The sequence below is a fragment of the Scyliorhinus torazame genome, chromosome 13, assembly GCF_047496885.1.
Source record: "Scyliorhinus torazame isolate Kashiwa2021f chromosome 13, sScyTor2.1, whole genome shotgun sequence".
NCBI lineage: Eukaryota > Metazoa > Chordata > Chondrichthyes > Carcharhiniformes > Scyliorhinidae > Scyliorhinus > Scyliorhinus torazame.
Genome location: NC_092719.1, coordinates 14564707 through 14585294, shown reverse-complemented (window position 1 = coordinate 14585294; position 20588 = coordinate 14564707). Strand labels below are relative to the sequence as shown.

General features: G+C 49.1%; 1 protein-coding gene across 5 annotated transcripts in view; it reads right to left on the bottom strand.

Annotated features, from left to right (window-relative positions):
* Positions 1 to 20588, bottom strand: part of LOC140387852 (uncharacterized) — a 180924-nt gene that overhangs the window by 84140 nt on the left and 76196 nt on the right. For all 5 annotated transcript variants that reach the window (XM_072471096.1, XM_072471098.1, XM_072471097.1 and 2 more), the window contains exons 6-11: positions 20431 to 20568; positions 20059 to 20186; positions 19929 to 19948; positions 18196 to 18292; positions 3856 to 3956; positions 3660 to 3769 (exon numbers count right to left, since the gene is read on the bottom strand). In XM_072471096.1, the coding sequence (XP_072327197.1) occupies positions 3660 to 3769; positions 3856 to 3956; positions 18196 to 18292; positions 19929 to 19948; positions 20059 to 20186; positions 20431 to 20568 (594 nt within the window). The remainder of the gene's footprint in view (positions 1 to 3659; positions 3770 to 3855; positions 3957 to 18195; positions 18293 to 19928; positions 19949 to 20058; positions 20187 to 20430; positions 20569 to 20588) is intronic.

Here is a 20588-nt window from a genome sequence, read left to right as displayed (position 1 = left end):
CCCTCAAAAGTTCTTGCAGCAACCGCTCCCGTTCCTTACTCTCCTGCTTCCCTTTATGTGCCCTTATTGATATCAGCTCCCCTCTAACCACCGCCTTCAACGCCTCCCAGACCACTCCCACCTGGACCTCCCCATTATCATTGAGTTCCAAGTACTTTTCAATGCACCCACTCACCCTTAGACACACCCCTTCATCTGCCATTAGTCCCATGTCCATTCTCCAGGGTGGGCGCCCTCCTGTTTCCTCCCCTATCTCCAAGTCCACCCAGTGTGGAGCGTGATCCGAAATGGCTATAGCCGTATACTCCGTTCCCCTCACCTTCGGGATCAATGCCCTACCCAGCACAAAAAAGTCTATTCGCGAGTAGACTTTATGGACATAGGAGAAAAACGAGAACTCCTTACTCCTAGGTCTGCTAAATCTCCACGGGTCTACACCTCCCATCTGCTCCATAAAATCTTTAAGTACCTTGGCTGCTGCCGGCCTCCTTCCAGTCCTGGACTTCGACCTATCCAGCCCTGGTTCCAACACCGTATTAAAATCTCCCCCCATTATCAGCTTTCCCATCTCTAGGTCTGGAATGCGTCCTAGCATCCGCCTCATAAAATTGGCATCATCCCAGTTCGGGGCATATACGTTTACCAAAACCACCGTCTCCCCCTGTAGTTTGCCACTCACCATCACGCATCTGCCCCCGTTATCCGCCACTATAGTCTTTGCCTCGAACATTACCCGCTTCCCCACTAATATAGCCACCCCCCTGTTTTTCGCATCTAGCCCCGAATGGAACACCTGCCCCACCCATCCTTTGCGTAGCCTAACCTGGTCTATCAGTTTCAGGTGCGTTTCCTGTAACATAACCACATCTGCCTTAAGTTTCTTAAGGTGTGCGAGTACCCGTGCCCTCTTTATCGGCCCGTTCAGCCCTCTCACGTTCCACGTGATCAGCCGAGTTGGGGGGCTTCCTACCCGCCCCCCCCCCCCCTTGTCGATTAGCCATCACCTTTTTCCAGCTCCTCACCCGGTTCCCACGCAGCTGTATCTCCCCCAGGCGGTGCCCCCCCGCCCATCCTCTCCCATACCAGCTCCCCCCAGCAGCAGCAACCCAGTAATTCCCCCCTCCCACCCCCCCCCGCTAGATCCCCCGCTAGCGTAATTACTCCCCCCATGTTGCTCCCAGAAGTCAGCAAACTCTGGCTGACCTCGGCTTCCCCCCGTGACCTCGGCTCGCACCGTGCGACGCCCCCTCCTTCCTGCTTCTCTATTCCCGCCATGATTATCATAGCGCGGGAACCAAGCCCGCGCTTCTCCCTTGGCCCCACCCCCAATGGCCAACGCCCCATCTCCTCCACCTCCCCTCCTCCCCCATCACCACCTGTGGGAGAGAGAAAAGTTACCACATGGCAGGATTAGTACATAAAACCCCTCTTCGCCCCCCACCACTTTGTTCGAACGTTCTTTTTAATAACCCGCTCATTCCAGTTTTTCTTCCACAATAAAAGTCCACGCTTCATCCGCCGTCTCAAAGTAGTGGTGCCTCCCTCGATATGTGACCCACAGTCTTGCCGGTTGCAGCATTCCAAATTTTATCTTCTTTTTATGAAGCACCGCCTTGGCCCGATTAAAGCTCGCCCTCCTTCTCGCCACCTCCGCACTCCAGTCTTGATAAACGCGGATCACCGCGTTCTCCCATTTACTGCTCCGAGTTTTCTTCGCCCATCTAAGGACCATTTCTCTATCCTTAAAACGGAGGAATCTCACCACTATGGCTCTGGGAATTTCTCCTGCTCTCGGTCCTCGCGCCATCACTCGGTATGCTCCCTCCACCTCCAACGGACCCGCCGGGGCCTCCGCTCCCATTAACGAGTGCAGCATCGTGCTCACATATGCCCCGACGTCCGCTCCCTCCACACCTTCAGGAAGACCAAGAATCCTCAGGTTGTTCCTCCTTGCGTTGTTTTCCAGTGCCTCCAACCTTTCCACACATCGTTTCTGATGTGCCTCCTGCGTCTCCGTCTTCACCACCAGGCCTTGTATATCGTCCTCATTCTCGGCTGCCTTTGCCTTCACGACCCGAAGCTCCCGCTCCTGGGTCTTTTGTTCCTCCTTTAGCCCTTCGATCGCCTGTAGTATCGGGGCCAACAGCTCTTTCTTCATTTCCTTTTTGATCTCTTCCACACAGCATTTCAAGAACTCTTGTTGTTCAGGGCCCCATGTTAAACTGCCACCTTCCGACGCCATCTTGGTTTTTGCTTGCCTTCCTTGCCGCTGTTCTAAAGGATCCACTGCAATCTGGCCACTCTCTCCTCCTTTTTCCATCCGTATCCAGGGGGGATTCCCTTCTGGTTTACCGCACAGTGTTTTTAGCCGTCAAAATTGCCGTTGGGGCTCCTATCAAGAGCCCAAAAGTCCGTTTCACAGGGAGCTGCCGAAACGTGCGACTCAGCTGGTCATCGCCGCACCCGGAAGTCTTTCCACAATTATACAATTGACAGACAGGACCACAGTTTAACATCAGACATCGAAACTGGAGGGAGGTCTTTAAGGCCATCTCAAAGGTGGTGCATGTGAGATAATCAGGGTGTCGGACCAGTCCGGGCTGCCTTCGCCTCGCTGATTGCCCAAAGGCGGGTCCTGTTAGGGTGGAGGTCAGCTTCTCTGCCCTGTGCCTCGGCGTGGCGGGGGGCACCTGCTAGAATTTTTGGCACTCGAGAAGGTGAAGGTTGGGTTGACGGGGAGGATGGAAGGGTTCTACAATTCATGGGCATTGGTTATCATGCACATTCAAGAATTGGGTGCCATCGAACATTTTGTGTGTGTGTGTGGGGGGGGTGGGGTAATGTTTATTGGTTACCCGGTATGGGATGACCATGGATTCTCTTTTGGTCTTTCTTATTTTGTATTGGGGATGTAGGGGGGAGGTTTGGGTTTGTTGGTTGGGGAATTGCTATTGTATTTGTTATTGTTGGTTATCTGTTATTGGGTGTATATTTGATGTAAAAGTGGAAAATGAGGAGGATAAAAATATTTTTTTTACATATATATATTTATATATATTTAAAAAATCGGACTTGAAACACAGTGGGCGGGATTCTCGATCCCACGCCGGGTTGGAGAATCGCCGGGGGCGCGGGACATTCCTGCCATGCCGCTCCGACGCCGGGCCACTGATTCTCCGCCGCCGGTCAGGGGTGGCGATCTGGAGGGGGCCTACCTCCTTCTGTGCGGCCCGCTGTAAAGTCCCCGACATGTTGCTCCGCGCCGGCATGGAGACGGCAACCACGCGCATGCGCGGGCGCAGAGACGGCCGTCGCGCGCATGCGCGGACCTGCGCCGGCCATGCAGGGCCGCCTTTCGGCGCCGAAGCAGCGCGCAGCTCTCCGGCGCCGTGCCAGCCCCCTGAACAGCGGTGAATTGCTGGGCCAGGAGGCCCGTTGACGCCGGCGTGACACCACGCCGGTGTTTACGCAGGCATCAACACTTGGCCGGGATTTCGGAGAATCCCGGCCAGTAGCCCCAACAACGCAGCACTCCCTCAATACAGCAGTGCCACCAAACCCTTCTGACTCAACGAGACAAGAACAACATCATTTATTCAAACTGATGACCATCAAATGCCTTTAGCCTAGAACAAAGACCCGTGCATTCCAACTCTTACCAGGTTCTTTTTCTTCATTTCATCTACGAAAGGACCCAGCTGAGGGCCTTCTCCTCTCTCCATGTATTCCACCAGCTCATACCAACTGCAATATAAACCTTCCAAACAAACTGAAACAAAGCCAAAAGAATGGGTCAATGTTTCAGCCAGGCATCTTTATGCAGCTTAATACGTGGAGCCAAGCAAATAAAATTACCTTCTTTAAGTTTGTAACTTTGTCTTTCAAAAACTGCCTGCGGCAGTTTGCTTCTCAGTTCATCAATTCTCATAACATATTCAATTTCAAGCTCTGCAGGTCTGAATAAAAACATAACAGCAGATGAAAAATGTTATTATTTTACGGGAATGATGCACAATCATGTGCATTTTTTCGGCTGTGCAATCCGTATTAACCTTTCGCATTGCAAACTGTTCACAAATTGCACAACCTTTTGTGACGGTTACACACTGGGGAAGGTTTGTAGGGGGACAGGACGGCAGGGCAGTGGCAGCTGACATTTATCTTGATCAGTCACCTCAACAGGAGGTCAAGGCTCAAGACACTAGAATCATAGAATTTAGGAGGAGGCCATTCGGCCCATCGAGTCAGCACCGGCTCTTGGAAAGAGCACTACTTAAGCCCTATCCTCATAACCCAGTAACCCTACCCAACCTTTATTTTTGGACATTAAGGGCAATTTATCATGGCCAATCCACCTAACCTGCACATCTTTGGACTGTGGGAGTGAAACCGGAGCACCCGTAGGAAACCCACTCAGACACAGGGGAGAACATGCAGACTCCGCGCAGAGAATGACCCAAGCCGGAATCAAACCTGGGACTCTGGAGCTGTGAAGCAACTGTGCTAACCACTGTGCTACCGTACTGCTATGTGCTAGCATCAAAGCCAACATGCTCCTCAGATTTGTCCGGAGAGAACTAAACGTGGTCCTCCTTTCCGGCTCCGGGAAAATTAATTTTCCCTCAAAATGTGAAAACCAGTTCTTTACTTCGCTCTTTTCCATTGCTTTCATTGGCTTTTTGATGCCATCCTGCCGACATTCGTTTGGGTGGGTGGGTGGGGGTGAATTGGGCGCCACCTTCTGGCAATGTGGAGTCATTACATTACAGCGATTGCAGTCGATACACTACATCAATAAGACTTGCGTTTCTATCGCACTTTTCATGACCACCGGACATCTCAAAGTGCTTTACAGCCAATGAAGTATGAGCTGTGGGCACTGTTATTCTGTAGGAAACGCAGCAGCCAATTTGTGCACAGCAAGCTCCCACAAACAGCAATGCGATAATGACCAGGTATTCTGATTCAGCGATATTGATTGAGGGATAAATAATGACCAGGAACCAAGATAACTACCCCGTCCTTCTTCAAAATAATGCCATGGGATCTTTTATGTCCTTTCAAAACAGCCAGAGGGGCACACATTTAATATCTCCTCCACATGATGGCACCTGCGGCAGTGCAGGAACTCCCTCAGTACTGCGCTGGGGAATCAGCCCTATTATTATACTTTCACATCCTTTCAGGGAAGGACTTTTGCAAAAAAATCAAAAGGTGGACATGAAAACCATCCACAAACACACCAATCTTCCAAAGTTTTCCAATAACCAATCAAATAGTACCGATTATCTCTTATAATGTCCTGTTATTATTTCTGATATCTTTTTTACACATGAACCTAATTTCCGACCCGCATGGCTAGGTGTTAGGAAAACAAAGGCAGTTTTAAGGGATTTATATTTATATGGACAAACATTAGAAATAAGGTATAGTTTTAGGTAGGCTTAATTTAATGTTTATGAGCTGTTGGAGAGACGTGGCTTTGGAGTGCAGCGGAAAGCCCCCTCTGGGAGGTGAGCGTGTAACCCGGGCGGTAATTACTGACTGAGATGCGTGCCAATTAAATATATTGGGTTTTCTTTAAAAAGCAAACTCTTGCCCTGCTCCCGAGAAGCTGAGCCAGGTGCTTTCCGGAGCGCTTCGGCTGGGCAATAGAAATGGGCCGTGGGAGGCGCTGCTGGACGGGGCATAGCCTGGGATTTGTCCCAGTGCACAGCGTGTAGGCTCTGCCCATGGGTGGGGGGTGGGGGGAGAGTAAATCTGTGGCTTCGGTAAATAACCAATGAAAAGTGGGGGAGTGAGGTCTGGGGCTTGCGGCTGTCGAGCATTCTCCCTGTGCTTGGTTGGTCACTGTTTTTGCCCGGGTACACAGCAATCACTGAAAACTGGTGGGCAGGTCACAAAGGTTCAGGCATTGTGGAACTGGACAAGGATAGGGATGAGGTGGCTGAGACCCCCCCCTCAATCTGGTGCACACTTTGCAGTTTGGGATCTGGTACCTCCGCATTGTTTTTCGGAAGGGTGTATAGTGTAGCTTCATCAGAATTATTTCTGATCTTAGTACTGATCGTTCATATAGGTTCTGTAAACTTGGATTGTTTTCCCTGAAATTCAGAAAATACAGGAGTGATCAAGATGTTAGAATCGAAAGCAGGATTTGAACTGAATGTGGCTACAGGTACAGTGTGTCAAATCTGGAGATCTGAAGTCCAGATATTTTTTTAAGTTGCCATGCTGGGTAAACAACTTAATGGCGTGTTTGGCTGCCGTGGCAAGGTGGCTTGCCTGTCTTTTCAGGCATTGTGTGGTCTGAGTGATCCTTGACCCAACCCAGCCCACATCTCTTTATTCAAAGCGACAAGATCCAAATTCCGGCACACACACTCCCAAAGTTGCCAGTTTTAAGACATTGTACCTGCAGGAGTTAAGAGAGATGTGTAGTGGTTCTGTGATGGCAAAACTATGTGATGGGTATCAGTCTGTGGAAACTTGCATCAAGCTCAACCAGGTGGGACTTGCAACTAGTCAAGCTTTCTTAATATTAATCTACCAGCTCCTTTGCAAGGACTTCAGGATGATGAGGTTGAAGGTCAGCCATACTGGGCCTCTAGTGTTGTTTGTGTTGTGGAGATCTAATGGCAGTGATGAAAGTTTGTGAATTGTACACAGTGTAAGCTGAGATTTTTATTTATTTATTAATTTATAGGGTGTGACCATCGCTGTCTAGGCCAACATTTATTGCCTGCCCCTAGTTGTCCTTGAGTGGGTCATTATGAGCTATCTTCTTGAACTTTTGCAGTCCATGTGGTGTAGGAGCACCCAGAATTGCTGTTAGGTAGGGATTTCAAGATTTTGTCCCAGCAATAGTGAAGCAATTTAGCAATTGGTTCTAGGAGTATGTTCAAGGCGATGACAGAAGGTTTCCTACTACGACAGAGAACAAGCTTCACCTACATTATTGCTACTCGACCAGCAACTCAGAATTTTATTTTTTTTAATATATTTTATTAAAGTTTTCAAACACAATTTTTTCCCTTGCAGATCAACAAAAATGGTAGCATGATACCTGCTATATAACATTGTTTAAATAATATAGTAAACTAACCAAATAACGCAAAGTAATGCGCCCCACTCCCCATCTAGAACACAAACAATTTACTATACCCCCCCCCCCCCGGGCTGCTGCTGCTGGCTATCTATCTTCCCCCTAACGTTCCACTAGATAGCTGAGGAACGGTTGCCACCGCCTGGTGAACCATTGAGCCGATCCTCTCAGCGCAAACTTCATCCGCTCCAGTTTTATGAACCCAGCCATATCGTTTATCCAGGCCGGGGGGTTTTGCTTCCTTCCACATGAGTAAAATCCTACGCCGGGCTACTAGGGACGCAAAGGCCACAAAATCGGCCTCTTTCGCCTCCTGCACTCCCGGCTCATCCGCCACTCCAAATATAGCTAACCCCCAGCCTGGCTTGACTCGGACCTTCGCCACCTTCGAGATCACACCCCTCCAGTGCCAGACACGACCAAAACATATGTGTGTGGTTCGCCGGGCTTCCCTCGCACCTCCCACACTTGTCCTCCGCTCCGAAGAACCTGCTTAACCTTGCTCCCGTTATGTGTGCTCTATGCAGCACCTTAAATTGGATCAGGCTAAGCCTGGCAAACAAGGAAGAGGAATTTACCCTGCTTGGGGCATCAGCCCACAAACCCTCCTCAATCTCCTCCCCAAGCTCTTCTTCCCATTTTCCCTTCAGTTAGTCCACCAGCTCCTCCCCCTCTTCTCTCATCTCCCGGTATATCTCGGACACTTTGCCCTCCCCGAAAGCACCCTGTCCTGGATCCCCTGTGTTGGGAGCAGCGGAAATTCCCTCACCAGTTGTCTCGTGAACGCTCTCACCTGCATATACCTAAAGGTATTTCCCAGGGGCAGCTCATACTTTTCCTCAAGCGCTCGCAAACGTCCCATCTATAAATAAGTCTCCCACTCTCCTGATTCCTGCCCGGTGCCAGCTCTGGAATCCTCCGTCCAGCCTCCCTGGGACAAACCTATGGTTGTTCCTGATCGGTGACCACACCGAGGCTCCCAGCACACCCCTCTGTCGCCTCCCTTGCCCCCAGATACTTAATGTTGCCGCCACCACTGGGTTTGTGGTAAACTTTTTCGTGGAGAGCGGTAATGGCGCCGTCACCAGCGCCTTCCAGCTCGTCCCTTTGCAGGACTTCATCTCCAACCTTTTCCACGCCACTCCCTCTATCATCCATTTACGAATCATTGCCACGTTGGCGGCCCAATAGTAGTCGCCCAAATTCGGCAACGCCAGTCCCCCTCTGTCTCTGCTACGTTGTAGGAACCCCCTCCTTACCCTCGGGGCCTTCCCTGCCCACACAAAGCTCGGATGCTCCTATCTATTTTTTTAAAGAAGGCCTTCGTGATCAGTATAGGGAGACATTGGAACACAAATAGGAACCTCGGGAGGACCATCATCTTAATTGCCTGCACTCTGCCCGCCAGTGACAGCGGCTGCATGTCCCACCTTTTGAAATCCTCTTCCATTTGTCCCACCAGCCGTGTCAGATTGAGTCTGTGTAAGGTTCCCCAGCTCCTGGCTATCTGAATCCCCAGGTATCGGAAGTTTCTTTCCACTCTCCTTAGCGGTAGGCCATCTATCCCTCTACTCTGGTCCCCAGGGTGTATCACAAAAAGCTCACTCTTTCCCATGTTAAGCCTATATCCCGAGAAATCTCCAAACTCCCTCAATATCTGCATGACCTCTGTCATCCCCCCCACTGGATCCGTCACATACAGCAGTAGGTCATCCGCATAGAGTGACACTCGGTGTTCCTCTCCCCCTCTAACCACGCCTCTCCATTTCCTGGAGTCTCAGCGCTATGGCCAGTTGTTCAATTGCCAGCGCGAATAGTAATGGGGACAGCGGGCATCCCTGTCTTGTTCCCCTGTGTAGTCGAAAATACTCCGACCTTTGCAGATTTGTGACCACACTTGCCGTTGGGGCCCCATAGAGGAGTTTAACCCAGCTGACAAACCCCTCCCCGAACCCGAACCTCCTCCGCACCTCCCATAGGTACTCCCACTCCACCCTATCAAATGCCTTCTCTGCATCCATTGCCGCCACTATCTCTGCCTCCCCCTCTGCTGGGGACATCATTATCACCCCTGATAGCCGTCGCACGTTGACATTCAATTGTCTCCCCTTTACGAACCCTGTCTGGTCTTTGTGCACCACCCCCGGGACACAATCCTCCATCCTCATTGCCAGCACCTTTGCCAGCAACTTGGCGTCCACATTTAGCAATGAGATAGGCCTATAGGACCCGCACTGCAGCGGATCTTTATCTCGCTTCAAGATTAGTGATATTGTCGGGGGTAGGGTCCCCCCTTCTCTGGCCTCGTTAAAGGTTCTTACCAGCAGCGGGGCCAACAAGTCCGCATATTTTCTGTAGAATTCCACCGGGAACCCATCTGGTCCCGGGGCCTTCCCTGCCTGCATGTTCCCCAGCCCTTTGGTCACCTCGTCCACCCCAATTGGCGCCCCCAGGCCTGCCACCTCCTGCTCCTCCACCTTCGTGAACCTTAGTTGGTCCAGAAACTGCTGCATCCCCTTTTTTCCTCCGGGGGTTGGGACCTATATAACCTCTCATAAAAGGTCTTAAACACCTTGTTTATCTTCCCTGCTCTCCGCACCGTGGCTCCCGTTTCATCCCTAACTCCCCCTATCTCCTCCGCCGCTGTCCTCCTTCGCAGCTGGTGGGCCAACAGGCGACTTGCCTTTTTCCCATATTCATATCTCACCCCCTGTGCCTTCCTCCACTGTGCCTCTGCCCTCCCTGTGGTGAGCAGATCGAACTCCGTCTGGAGTCGTCGCCTCTCCCTGTATAGTCCTTCATCTGGGGCCTCTGCATATTTTTTATCTACCCTCAAAATCTCCCCCAGTAGTCTTTCCCTTTCTTTGGCCTCCGTTTTCCCCTTGTGAGCCCTGATGGAGATCAACTCTCCCCTGACCACCGCTTTTAGTGCTTCCCATACTACTCCTACTCGGAACTCCCCGTCGTCGTTGGCCTCCAGGTATCTTTCGATACATCCCCGCACCCTTCCGCAGACTCCCTCATCCGCCAATAATCCCACATCCAGTCGCCAGAGTGGACGCTGCTCCCTCTCCTCTCCTAGTTCCAGGTCCACCCAGTGTGGGGCATGATCTGAAACAGCTATGGCTGAGTACTCAGTTCCTTCCACCCTCGAAATCAGTGACCTTCCCAAAACAAAGAAATCTATCCCGGTGGACACCTTATGGACATGCGAGAAAAAGGAGAACTCTTTTGCCAGCGGCCTAACAAATCGCCACGGATCCACTCCCCCCATTTGGTCCATAAACCCCCTAAGCACCTTGGCCGCTGCAGGCCTTCTTCCGGTCCTAGATCTATCTAACCCTGGGTCCAGCACGGTGTTGAAGTCCGGGATACGTCCCAGCATCCGCTTCATAAATCCCGCACCATCCCAATTCGGGGCATATACATTGACCAGCACGACCTCCATTCCCTGCAGTCTGCCACTCACCATCACATATCTGCCACCACTGTCCGCTACAATGTTCCTAGCCTCGAATGACACCCGTTTCCCCACCAATGTGGCCACCCCCCTATTCTTTGCGTCCAGCTCCGAGTGGGACACCTGTCCCACCCATCCTTTCCTTAACCTAACCTGGTCCGCCACCTTCAGGTGCGTCTCCTGAAGCATGGCCACGTCTGCCTTCAGTCCTTTTTTTTTTAAATAAATATTTTATTGAAAATTTTTGGTCAACCAACACAGTACATTGTGCATCCTTTACACAATATTATAACAACACAAATAACAATGACCTATTTTATATAAACAAAAAATGAATAAATATTAAATAACAAAAATGAAAACTAGCCCTAATTGGCAACTGCCTTGACACAAGTTACACCCCCGCCCCCCGGTCCTGGGCTGCTGCTGCTGCCTTCTTTTTCCCATTCCATCTATCTATCCGCGAGGTATTCGACGAACGGTTGCCACCGCCTGGTGAACCCTTGAGCCGACCCCCTTAGGACGAACTTAATCCGCTCTAGCTTTATAAACCCCGCCATGTCATTTATCCAGGTCTCCACCCCCGGGGGCTTGGCTTCTTTCCACATTAGCAATATCCTGCGCCGGGCTACTAGGGACGCAAAGGCCAAAACATCGGCCTCTCTCGCCTCCTGCACTCCCGGCTCTTGTGCAACCCCAAATATAGCCAACCCCCAGCTTGGTTCGACCCGGACCCCCACTGCTTTTGAAAGCACCTTTGTCACCCCCATCCAAAACCCCCGTAGTGCCGGGCATGACCAAAACATATGGGTATGATTCGCTGGGCTTCTCGAGCACCTCGCACACCTATCCTCCACCCCAAAAAATTTACTGAGCCGTGCTCCAGTCATATGCGCCCTGTGTAATACCTTAAACTGAATCAGGCTTAGCCTGGCACACGAGGACGACGAGTTTACCCTGCTTAGGGCATCTGCCCACAGCCCCTCCTCGATCTCCTCCCCCAGCTCTTCTTCCCATTTCCCTTTTAGTTCATCTACCATAGTCTCCCCTTCGTCCCTCATTTCCCTATATATATCTGACACCTTACCATCCCCCACCCATGTCTTTGAGATCACTCTGTCCTGCACCTCTTGTGTCGGGAGCTGCGGAAATTCCCTCACCTGTTGCCTCGCAAAAGCCCTCAGTTGCATATACCTGAATGCATTCCCTTGGGGCAACCCATATTTCTCGGTCAGCGCTCCCAGACTCGCGAACTTCCCATCCACAAATAGATCTTTCAGTTGCGTTATTCCTGCTCTTTGCCACATTCCATATCCCCCATCCATTCCCCCCGGGGCAAACCTATGGTTGTTTCTTATCGGGGACCCCCCCAAGGCTCCAGTCTTTCCCCTATGCCGTCTCCACTGTCCCCAAATCTTCAGTGTAGCCACCACCACTGGGCTTGTGGTGTAGTTCCTCGGTGAGAACGGCAATGGGGCTGTCACCATAGCCTGTAGGCTAGTCCCCCTACAAGACGCCCTCTCTAATCTCTTCCACGCCGCTCCCTCCTCCTCTCCCATCCACTTACTCACCATTGAAATATTAGCGGCCCAATAATACTCACTTAGGCTCGGTAGTGCCAGCCCCCCCCTATCCCTGCTACGCTGTAAGAATCCCTTCCTCACTCTCGGGGTCTTCCCGGCCCAGACAAACCCCATGGTGCTCTTTTCAATCCTTTTAAAAAAAGCCTTCGTGATCACCACCGGGAGGCACTGAAACACAAAGAGGAATCTCGGGAGGACCACCATCTTAACCGCCTGCACCCTCCCTGCCATTGACAGGGATACCATATCCCATCTCTTGAAATCTTCCTCCATCTGTTCCACCAACCGCGTTATATTTAACCTGTGCAATGTGCCCCAATTCTTAGCTATCTGGATCCCCAGGTAACGAAAGTCCCTTGTTACCTTCCTCAACGGTAGGTCCTCTATTTCTCTACTCTGCTCCCCTGGATGCACCACAAACAACTCACTTTTCCCCATGTTCAATTTATACCCTGAAAAATCCCCAAACTCCCCAAGTATCCGCATTATTTCTGGCATCCCCTCCGCCGTAAAAAAAAAAAAAAAAAAAATAATAAAAAAAAAAAAAAAAAAAAAAAATTTAATGTTTCTCTGCACTGTCCGTGTGCAGTTTGCACATTCTCCCCGTGTCTGCGTGGGTCTCACCCCCACAACCCAAAGATGTGCAGGGTAGGTGTATTGGCTGCGCTAAATTACCCCTTAATTGGTAAAAAAAAATTCAATCGGCTACTCTAAATTTTAATTTTTTTTAAATTATGTTGCTGTGCCTGCAGAGGACCTAAAAGTTAGATTCATGCTGGACAAATGTGTTTGAATTCCAGCTGGGATTCTATTGTTCTTTTAGAGTTCTACAATGTGAAGAATAAACCAAAAGCGTTGCTGAGCAACAGGAGGCCACTTCCGATTGAGAGAGAAATCTTTTGTTTGTTCTTAGATTTTTAAAAAAAAATTTTTTTTTTTTTTAAAAAACAGAAAGTCAGAGCAGTTGCAGGTCGAAAGCCGGAGAGGACACATCTCTCAGCTCTGCCCAAAGCAGGGAAAGCTGTACAATGAAGTATGGTGCAAGGAAACAAGCTCCAGAGGAGCCAAAGGGCAGCTGGTTCTAGAAACCAGGATATGGAACAGAGGTTTTCCAAAAAGTCTGAAGTTAAAGTGATAGCGGAAATTGGAAATAGAACAGAATAGTGCTCATGGGCATCATAGAGATAGCTTAGAAGGAATTGGTTGGTAAGAAGCTAGATTTCTTAAGGTTTCTAAAGACATCCTACAGGTTTCTAAAGTAATCCTATTGTTTGGAATGTCAATTGAAGTAATTGGGAAGACACTATTGGCTGGATATGTCAGAGCTTGGGTAATAGTGGAAGTCAGTTGAGACAAAGGAATCCTGAAGAGTTGGTGTAAAATCCAAGGACTAGATTTGCTGGTTAAAGTGGAGTGGAAGCTCTGTTCACAAGTCTTTTGGAAAACAAGGACTGGATTTTAGAATGCAAACTGCTAATGAAAAGCAGGAGTTTGTAAATGCTCATATGACAATCATGAAATGAAAATGAAATGAAAATCGCTTAATGTCACAAGTAGGCTTCAAATGAAGTTACTGTGAAAAGCCCCTAGTCGCCACATTCCGGCACCTGTTCGGAGAAGCTGGTACTGGAATGGAACTCGCGCTGCTGGCCTTGGTCGGCTTCACAAGCCAGCTACTTAGCCCATTGTGCTAATCATCTGGGGAAGATGTATCCACAGAAATTCTCTTGGGGTTTCATAAAGAAGTGTGTATTTGGCCACAGTCATCTTGTGTGCGTCAAAGGGACTTTATGTGTAAATGAGACCATTTCAATGTACTTTGTCATTCGTGTTAATCTTAAACTTTGTGTAATTCTTAAGGTAAGGGGAAATAAATGAGTATTGTATTATAATCCATTTTTTTGTTTAATAAATGTTTTTTCTTGCTGTTAACACTAATGGACGGCCCTGTGACTCTGCTCCTCCAAGTTTGATTTTTTTTTAAAGTTATGGGGCTGGGTTCTCCGCTGTCGGGATTCCCCATTTCACCGGCAGCCCGACGGCGTGGGGCTGCCCACAATGGGAAACACCATTGGCCGGCTGGCGAGATGGAGAATCCGGGGTCGCGCGCAATAGAAATCTGATGCGGCGGGACGGAGAATCCCGCCCATGGTCTTTTGGGCCAGGGTTCCATTCTGGGAGTTATATCAACAGGGATCGCAACATTGGGACCATGCACTAAGTGCCCTCATGGACTGAGATAGCATTTGGAAGTTTAGAGTACCCAATTCAGTTTTTCCAATTAAGGGGCAATTTAGCATGGCCAATCCACCTAGCCTGCACATCTTTGGGTCGTGGGGGTGAAACCCACGCAGACACGGGGAGAATGTGAAAAATGCACACCGAAGTGACCCAGGGCCGTGATTCAAACCCGGGTCCTTAGCGCCGTAGTCCCAGTGCTAACCTTTGTCTCAGCGATACTGATGTCTTTGCAGCATTGAGCATGTTCAATGCCTTCAGTGTCCAGCACAGAGCTCCAGCCCCCCTACTCGTGCTAGCCCTAGGGAAATCTGGATTGACGCGGCCATATGATCACAAAGCTGTTATCTCCCAGCCAACCTCGGCTGGGTTCAGGATCAATTTGGTTAATGATCTGAGCAAGAGCCGACAAAACAATGCCAATTAAGTCTTGACCTTGGGTGTTCGAGGGAATCTGGAAGCAGTCATGGCTGTCACACCTGTGGAAACGTCTCCCGATGTCCTACAAAGCTACCATGTTCACCAGGGAGTTGATGCATGGTTACCAGAGTTACCTTGGTTACCAGAGCAACGCTGCACAAACTAATGCTGAACTGCCATTGATACATCTTTACAGCAATGGTCAATGGTTCCGACCAGTCAGCCAGTTCAGCACAGGACCTAGCTGACTTCCTGTTCCCCCCAAGCAGCCAACTGCTCAGAACACCCGATCAGCACTCGGCCAACATTCATTACCCATCCCTAATTGCCTTTGAGCAGGCAGCGAGCCGCCCACCTTCTTGAACCGCTGCAGTTCATGTATTGTAGGAACACCCACTGTGAGGGACGAACCAATGACAGTGAAGTAACAGTGAAAATATATTTCCAAGTCAGGATGATGTGTGGCTTTGCAACTGGTGGCGTTCCCAGCCATCTGCTGGCCTTCCAGGTGGTAGAGGTCGCAAGTTGCCATTGAAGGAGCCTTACTGAATTGTTGCACTGCATCGTGTACATGGTGCACGCTGCTGCCATTGTCTGTGGGTGGTGGAAGCAATGAATGTTTAAGCTGGTGGATGGGGTGCCAATAAAGCGGGCTAACTCTGTCCTGGCTGTCGCGAGCTTCTTGCGGGTAGCTGGATCTGCACTCATTCAGGCAAGTGGAGAGTATTCCATCACCCTCTTGACTTGTGCCTGGTTGATGGTAGATGGTGGACATTTCACCCTCCTGAGAGAATGGAAAATTGGACGTACTTTCCAGAGACTTCCGTTACACCACAGCTCCACAACCTGAAGTGAAGTTACTGCTTTTAATGAGAACAAATTAAACATGGTACCTGTTAAGGCGGATCAAATTCGACTTGAAAGAAAGAGGGATGCTCTGCTCTCCAAAAGTTTACATTTACAAAGATTGGCGTGCGCCCCAAGAAGTGACGACTAAGCTTAGACCTTATCACACGTGTAGAATTGGCTCTGCCAATCCAGAGTTATTCTTCCTCCAAGATTCCAAACACGGGTGTTGGAGGAAATTTACATCAATCACGTGGGAATCGCTAAAATGAAACCATTGGCTCGTCTACATGTATGGTGGCCACACCTAGATAGAGGCATTTAAGGCATGGTCAGTGACTGCCACCCCTGCCAAGAAATAAAGTCCTTTCAGTACCTGCCCCATTGCATCTGTGGGTTTGGCCTGGTGGCATTTTTCAGCTTGAGGAGGTGAAGTCATGGCTGGGGGGAGCTCAGAAAAACAGAGAGGCAGTGAGTTTGGAGAAGCTTGGAGCGAGAGGAGCTGAGTTCTGATCTGCCTGAATCGGAGTCCACAATTCTTTCCAAGTAGAATAGTTTGTTTTTTTAAAAAGAGTAATAATATTTTAAAGCAGAGCAGTCTTGCCTAAAGACAAGGAAGAGGCTGAAACAACCCAACTGAAGCAGCTATCTGAAGACATTCAGCCAGAGTCTGAAGGGATTCCAACCAGAGCCAAACCTGTTTTATAAAGCAAGTATTACTCAATGCCCTGCTAATGTTAAAGTGGATTCAGAGGTATATGTTTCTTATCTTGTTGTTTAATGGAAAATGATTTAATTGTGTTAAGGCGTAAATGTAAGCTGTTCTTTTCGGGTGTGAAGTTTAATATTGTATTCATGATAAAGTTTTGGTTTCGAAACACCAAAGTCCTACTTTTTTCATGCAATCACTCCTGGAGCGAATCATTCTTTCCGCACAGACTTACAAATAAACTAAAATATTGAGGTTTCAGTCCAGTACCCTAGCCACTGTTGGGGTCTGACCTGGGACCGTAATACATTGATTGTGGGATTGCTTAGCTCTGATGCCGCTTCCACTGTTTAACATGCAAGTAGGCAGTCCTTTGCTGTAGCTTCACCAGGTGTCACCTCATTTTTAGCACCTCAGCCTGATATCGCTCCTGGCATGCCCTCCTCCGATCTTCATTGAGCAAGTGTTGATCCCCCCCCGGCTTGGTGGAAATTTTAGAATGGTGAATATACCGGGCCATGAGGTTACAGATTGTGGCTGAGTGCAATTCTGCTGCTGCTGTATTGGCCCACAGCACTTCATGGATGTCCAGTTTTGAGTTGTTTGGTCTGCTCGAAATCTATCCCATCTAGCATAGTGTCAGTATCACAGCAGACTGATAATGTTACTGGACTACTAATTCAGAGACCCAAGCTAATGCTTTGGAAACAAGAGTTCAAACCCCAGCAAGGCAGCTGGCAAATTAAAATTCAACTAATTACGAGACTGGGACTCTATTCCAGATTTATTCATGTAAAAACCCACCTGGCTCACTAGCAATCTTCAGGAGAGGAAATCTGCTGTCCTTACCCTGTCTGGTCAAGTTGCGATTCCAGATTCACAGCACTCTGTTGTATCAAACTGCTATAGAATAAAGCACCTGCACCAAATGGACTGCAGTGGGCAGCACGGTAGCATTGTGGTTAGCACAATTGCTTCACAGCTCCAGGGTCCCAGGTTCTATTCCCGGCTGGGTCACTGTGCGGAGTCTGCACGTTCTCCCCCTGTGTGCGTGGGTTTCCTCCGGGTACTCCGGTTTCCTCCCACAATCCAAAGATGTGCAGGTTAGGTGGATTGGCCATGCTAAATTGCCCTTAGTGGCCAAAATTGACCATAGTGTTGGTTGAGTGGGGTTACTGGGTTATGGGGATAGGGTGGTGTGGGCTTGGGTAGGGAGCTCGTTCCAAGAGCCGGTGCAGACTCGATGGGCCGAATGGCCTCCTTCTGCACTGAAAATTCTATGATTCTATGATTAATACCTCCATCCAAGGGCAATAAATGTTGGCCTTATTAATGATATTCACATCCCACAAAGAACAAACATAAAGAATGGGAAAAATACATTACGGGAAGGACGTTACCCTCAAGAGTAAAAAAATAACTCTTCTGGGGGTGTCCATTAAGCAGTAGTACATCCATCAGAATATGGCAGGCACTTAAATAATGACCATTAATCGCCCCGAGATCAGCTTGCCTGTTCTTCATAGCCAAAGATGTTTAGTGTTAAGCAATAACAGCTGGGTAATGCAGATCCTGACAGAAATTTCCCAACTAAAAGCCACCCTGATTTTGCTCCATTACCTTAAACATACCAAATAGGCAAATACCAAAAATGTTTAAATAGCACCTTTAGCGTGGTCAAGCACTCACTGGAGTGGTTTCAGACAAGATTTGCCACCAAGTGACACAAGGATAAGGTGGGGTGTCGAGAGGCACATTTTAAATTGCGTCTTGGAGGAGAGGGAGGCGGAGTAGTTTAGGTAGGATTGATGAAGGAACAAATAAGCAGACTTACAAAACGACTGGCATCAATGGGCTGCCACTTGACTTCAGAGCTACACTGACCACTTTGCCATTGTGGATCAGTTGTCCTTTCCAAGGATGGTACTCCGCTGTTTAATATAAACGGTTGGGGTTAAAACCAATGCAAATGCCTGAAAAACAGGTCCCTGAATCTTGTACATCACAGCCCTCCTAATTGTCCACATAGTCAGAAGGAAACAAAAACACAAAATATACATATCCAGCCCAAATAATTGAAATCTACTTTTAGTTTCAAAAGTTTAAAAATGGAAATAATTTCAATTATGTCATGCAGCAAAGGAGAACTTAATGCTTAAAATTCTATTTAAAATAAAACAAATGATCAGATTTGACTGCCTGGAGAGTGAAGAATTTGCTGTGTGCGCACTTTGGCTTTGTGGCTGACCTCAAAAACTCTACAAAAAACCAGATTTGGATTGAACTTTCGCCTGTACGAGAACCCATGCTGGTAATCGACTGTTGCTGTTATAGGCGATGTTGAGTTCTCCCTGGGAAATGGATTAACCGTCCAGGTTTAAATAGGGATATAGTGTGCGTAAAGTTAGGCTCAAAGAAGGGCCTGGTGTTCATTTCCTTTCTTTTCTGCTTTGCTGAGTATCCGAATTCTCCGTAGCCCGACGCCGAAATTGAGAGCGGCGATTGGATGGAGAATGGCTCCCGATGTCGAAATTGGGGCAGCTGCTGATTTGAACCCGGTTGGCAATGCCCGTCCCCTCCAAATCAGCGTCTTTGAGACGCGCGCTGCGCGCAATCGCAACCCCGTCGGAGCGTCATCAGCTGGCCCACCCACGATGCTCCGCCTCCGATGGGCCGAGTTCCCGACGGCATGGGCCCACGTGTGGTCCCGATGGTCGGGAGCCTGGCATGCCGGCTGCGGACAATGTCCAGCGCAGCCACACTCCTCCCAGATCCATGCCGCTGGCCGGGTGGCTTCTGCTAGGGCTGGGGGGAGTGGCCAGGAGGTGGGCTGTGGGGTCGTGGTGGGCAGGTACACGGTCCAGGACGGCCAGCGCCACGTTTTCCGGCGCGACCGGTGGGGGTTTAGGTCTGAGCAGCTGCAGCTCGGCAGCCCTGCGCATGTGCGGCCCGAGACCCGGGGATTCTCTGGCCGTTTTCCACACGTCCCCCAGGTGTTCCACAAGGCGCCGGTGCTAGCCCCTCACCGGTACCGGAATCAGCGAGGGTTTTCCCGCCGTGGCCCATCACGGATTCTCCACTGGTGCCAGCACTTAGACACAGGAAAGGAGAACCCAGCCCCTTACCTGTAGTATTTAGACCTGTTTCAGCTTCCAACTGAGTGAACTCCACCCCGCATATCCCGATCCCCAGCCCCTCGTGGCATCACACAAGATTCAAAAACATGTGGCAACCACAGAATAAAACATTTTATTTTAAAATATTACACTCCTGAAATGAGCAAACAAGTCTAAACCCAGTCAGGGCAGCACGGTGGCGCAGTGGGTTAGCACTGCTGCCTCACGGTGCCGAGGACCTGGGTTCGATCCCGGCCCCGGGTCACTGTCCGTATGGAGTTTGCACATTCTCCCCGTGTCTGTGTGGGTCTCACCCCCCACAACCCCACAAGATGTGCAGGATAGGTGGATTGGTCAAGCTAAATTGCCCCTTCATCGGAAAAAAAGAATTCGGTACTCTAAATTTATTTTTAAAAAGTCTACCCCCAGAGTTTAAAGGAAAATTCTTTACCTTGAATTCCTGGAACAAGGCTGTAAAGGAGAAAATCGAGAGAAAAGACATTTAGACACCATTGCATGATTTTTAACAATCTTCAGTATGTGCATCATAAAACAAAAATGGGACAGAAAAGAGAACTTACACCTCATTCTCTGCTGAATTTGTCATCATGCACTTGTTATCACAGTACTGAAATTCGACAACAGCGTAAGGGTAAATCTGTCTAGGGTACTGGAGAACGTCACACTGTCCAAACTCATACAAGTAATACTGGAACAAAGGGAAATAAAACTGGTCACTGACAGAATACAAATACCTAAATCCAGTCGCAAAGCTTATGCAGTAACAAAACTTAAAACAGTAAATCACAAGTCCGCAAAACTGAAATGTATCAGACCGAATCGGAATTACACTTCGTTGAGGAATTTTGCGGCAAGCAAAAAAAGAATATTCTGAGAGGGAGCAATCCCCACCAAACACGCATATCGGACAAATGCAAAAGGAGTGGTCTCACCTGCGTCAGTTCAAAGGCTTGAAAGTGGCTGGTTATGGAAGAGACTGTATCACTGTTTGTAGAAACATGGCAGTTGTAACCAGCAGATGGCCCGGTCAAATCTGCTGTGTAATTTTCAATCATAGGCTTCACTCTACCCTGTTCAATAAACAAAACAG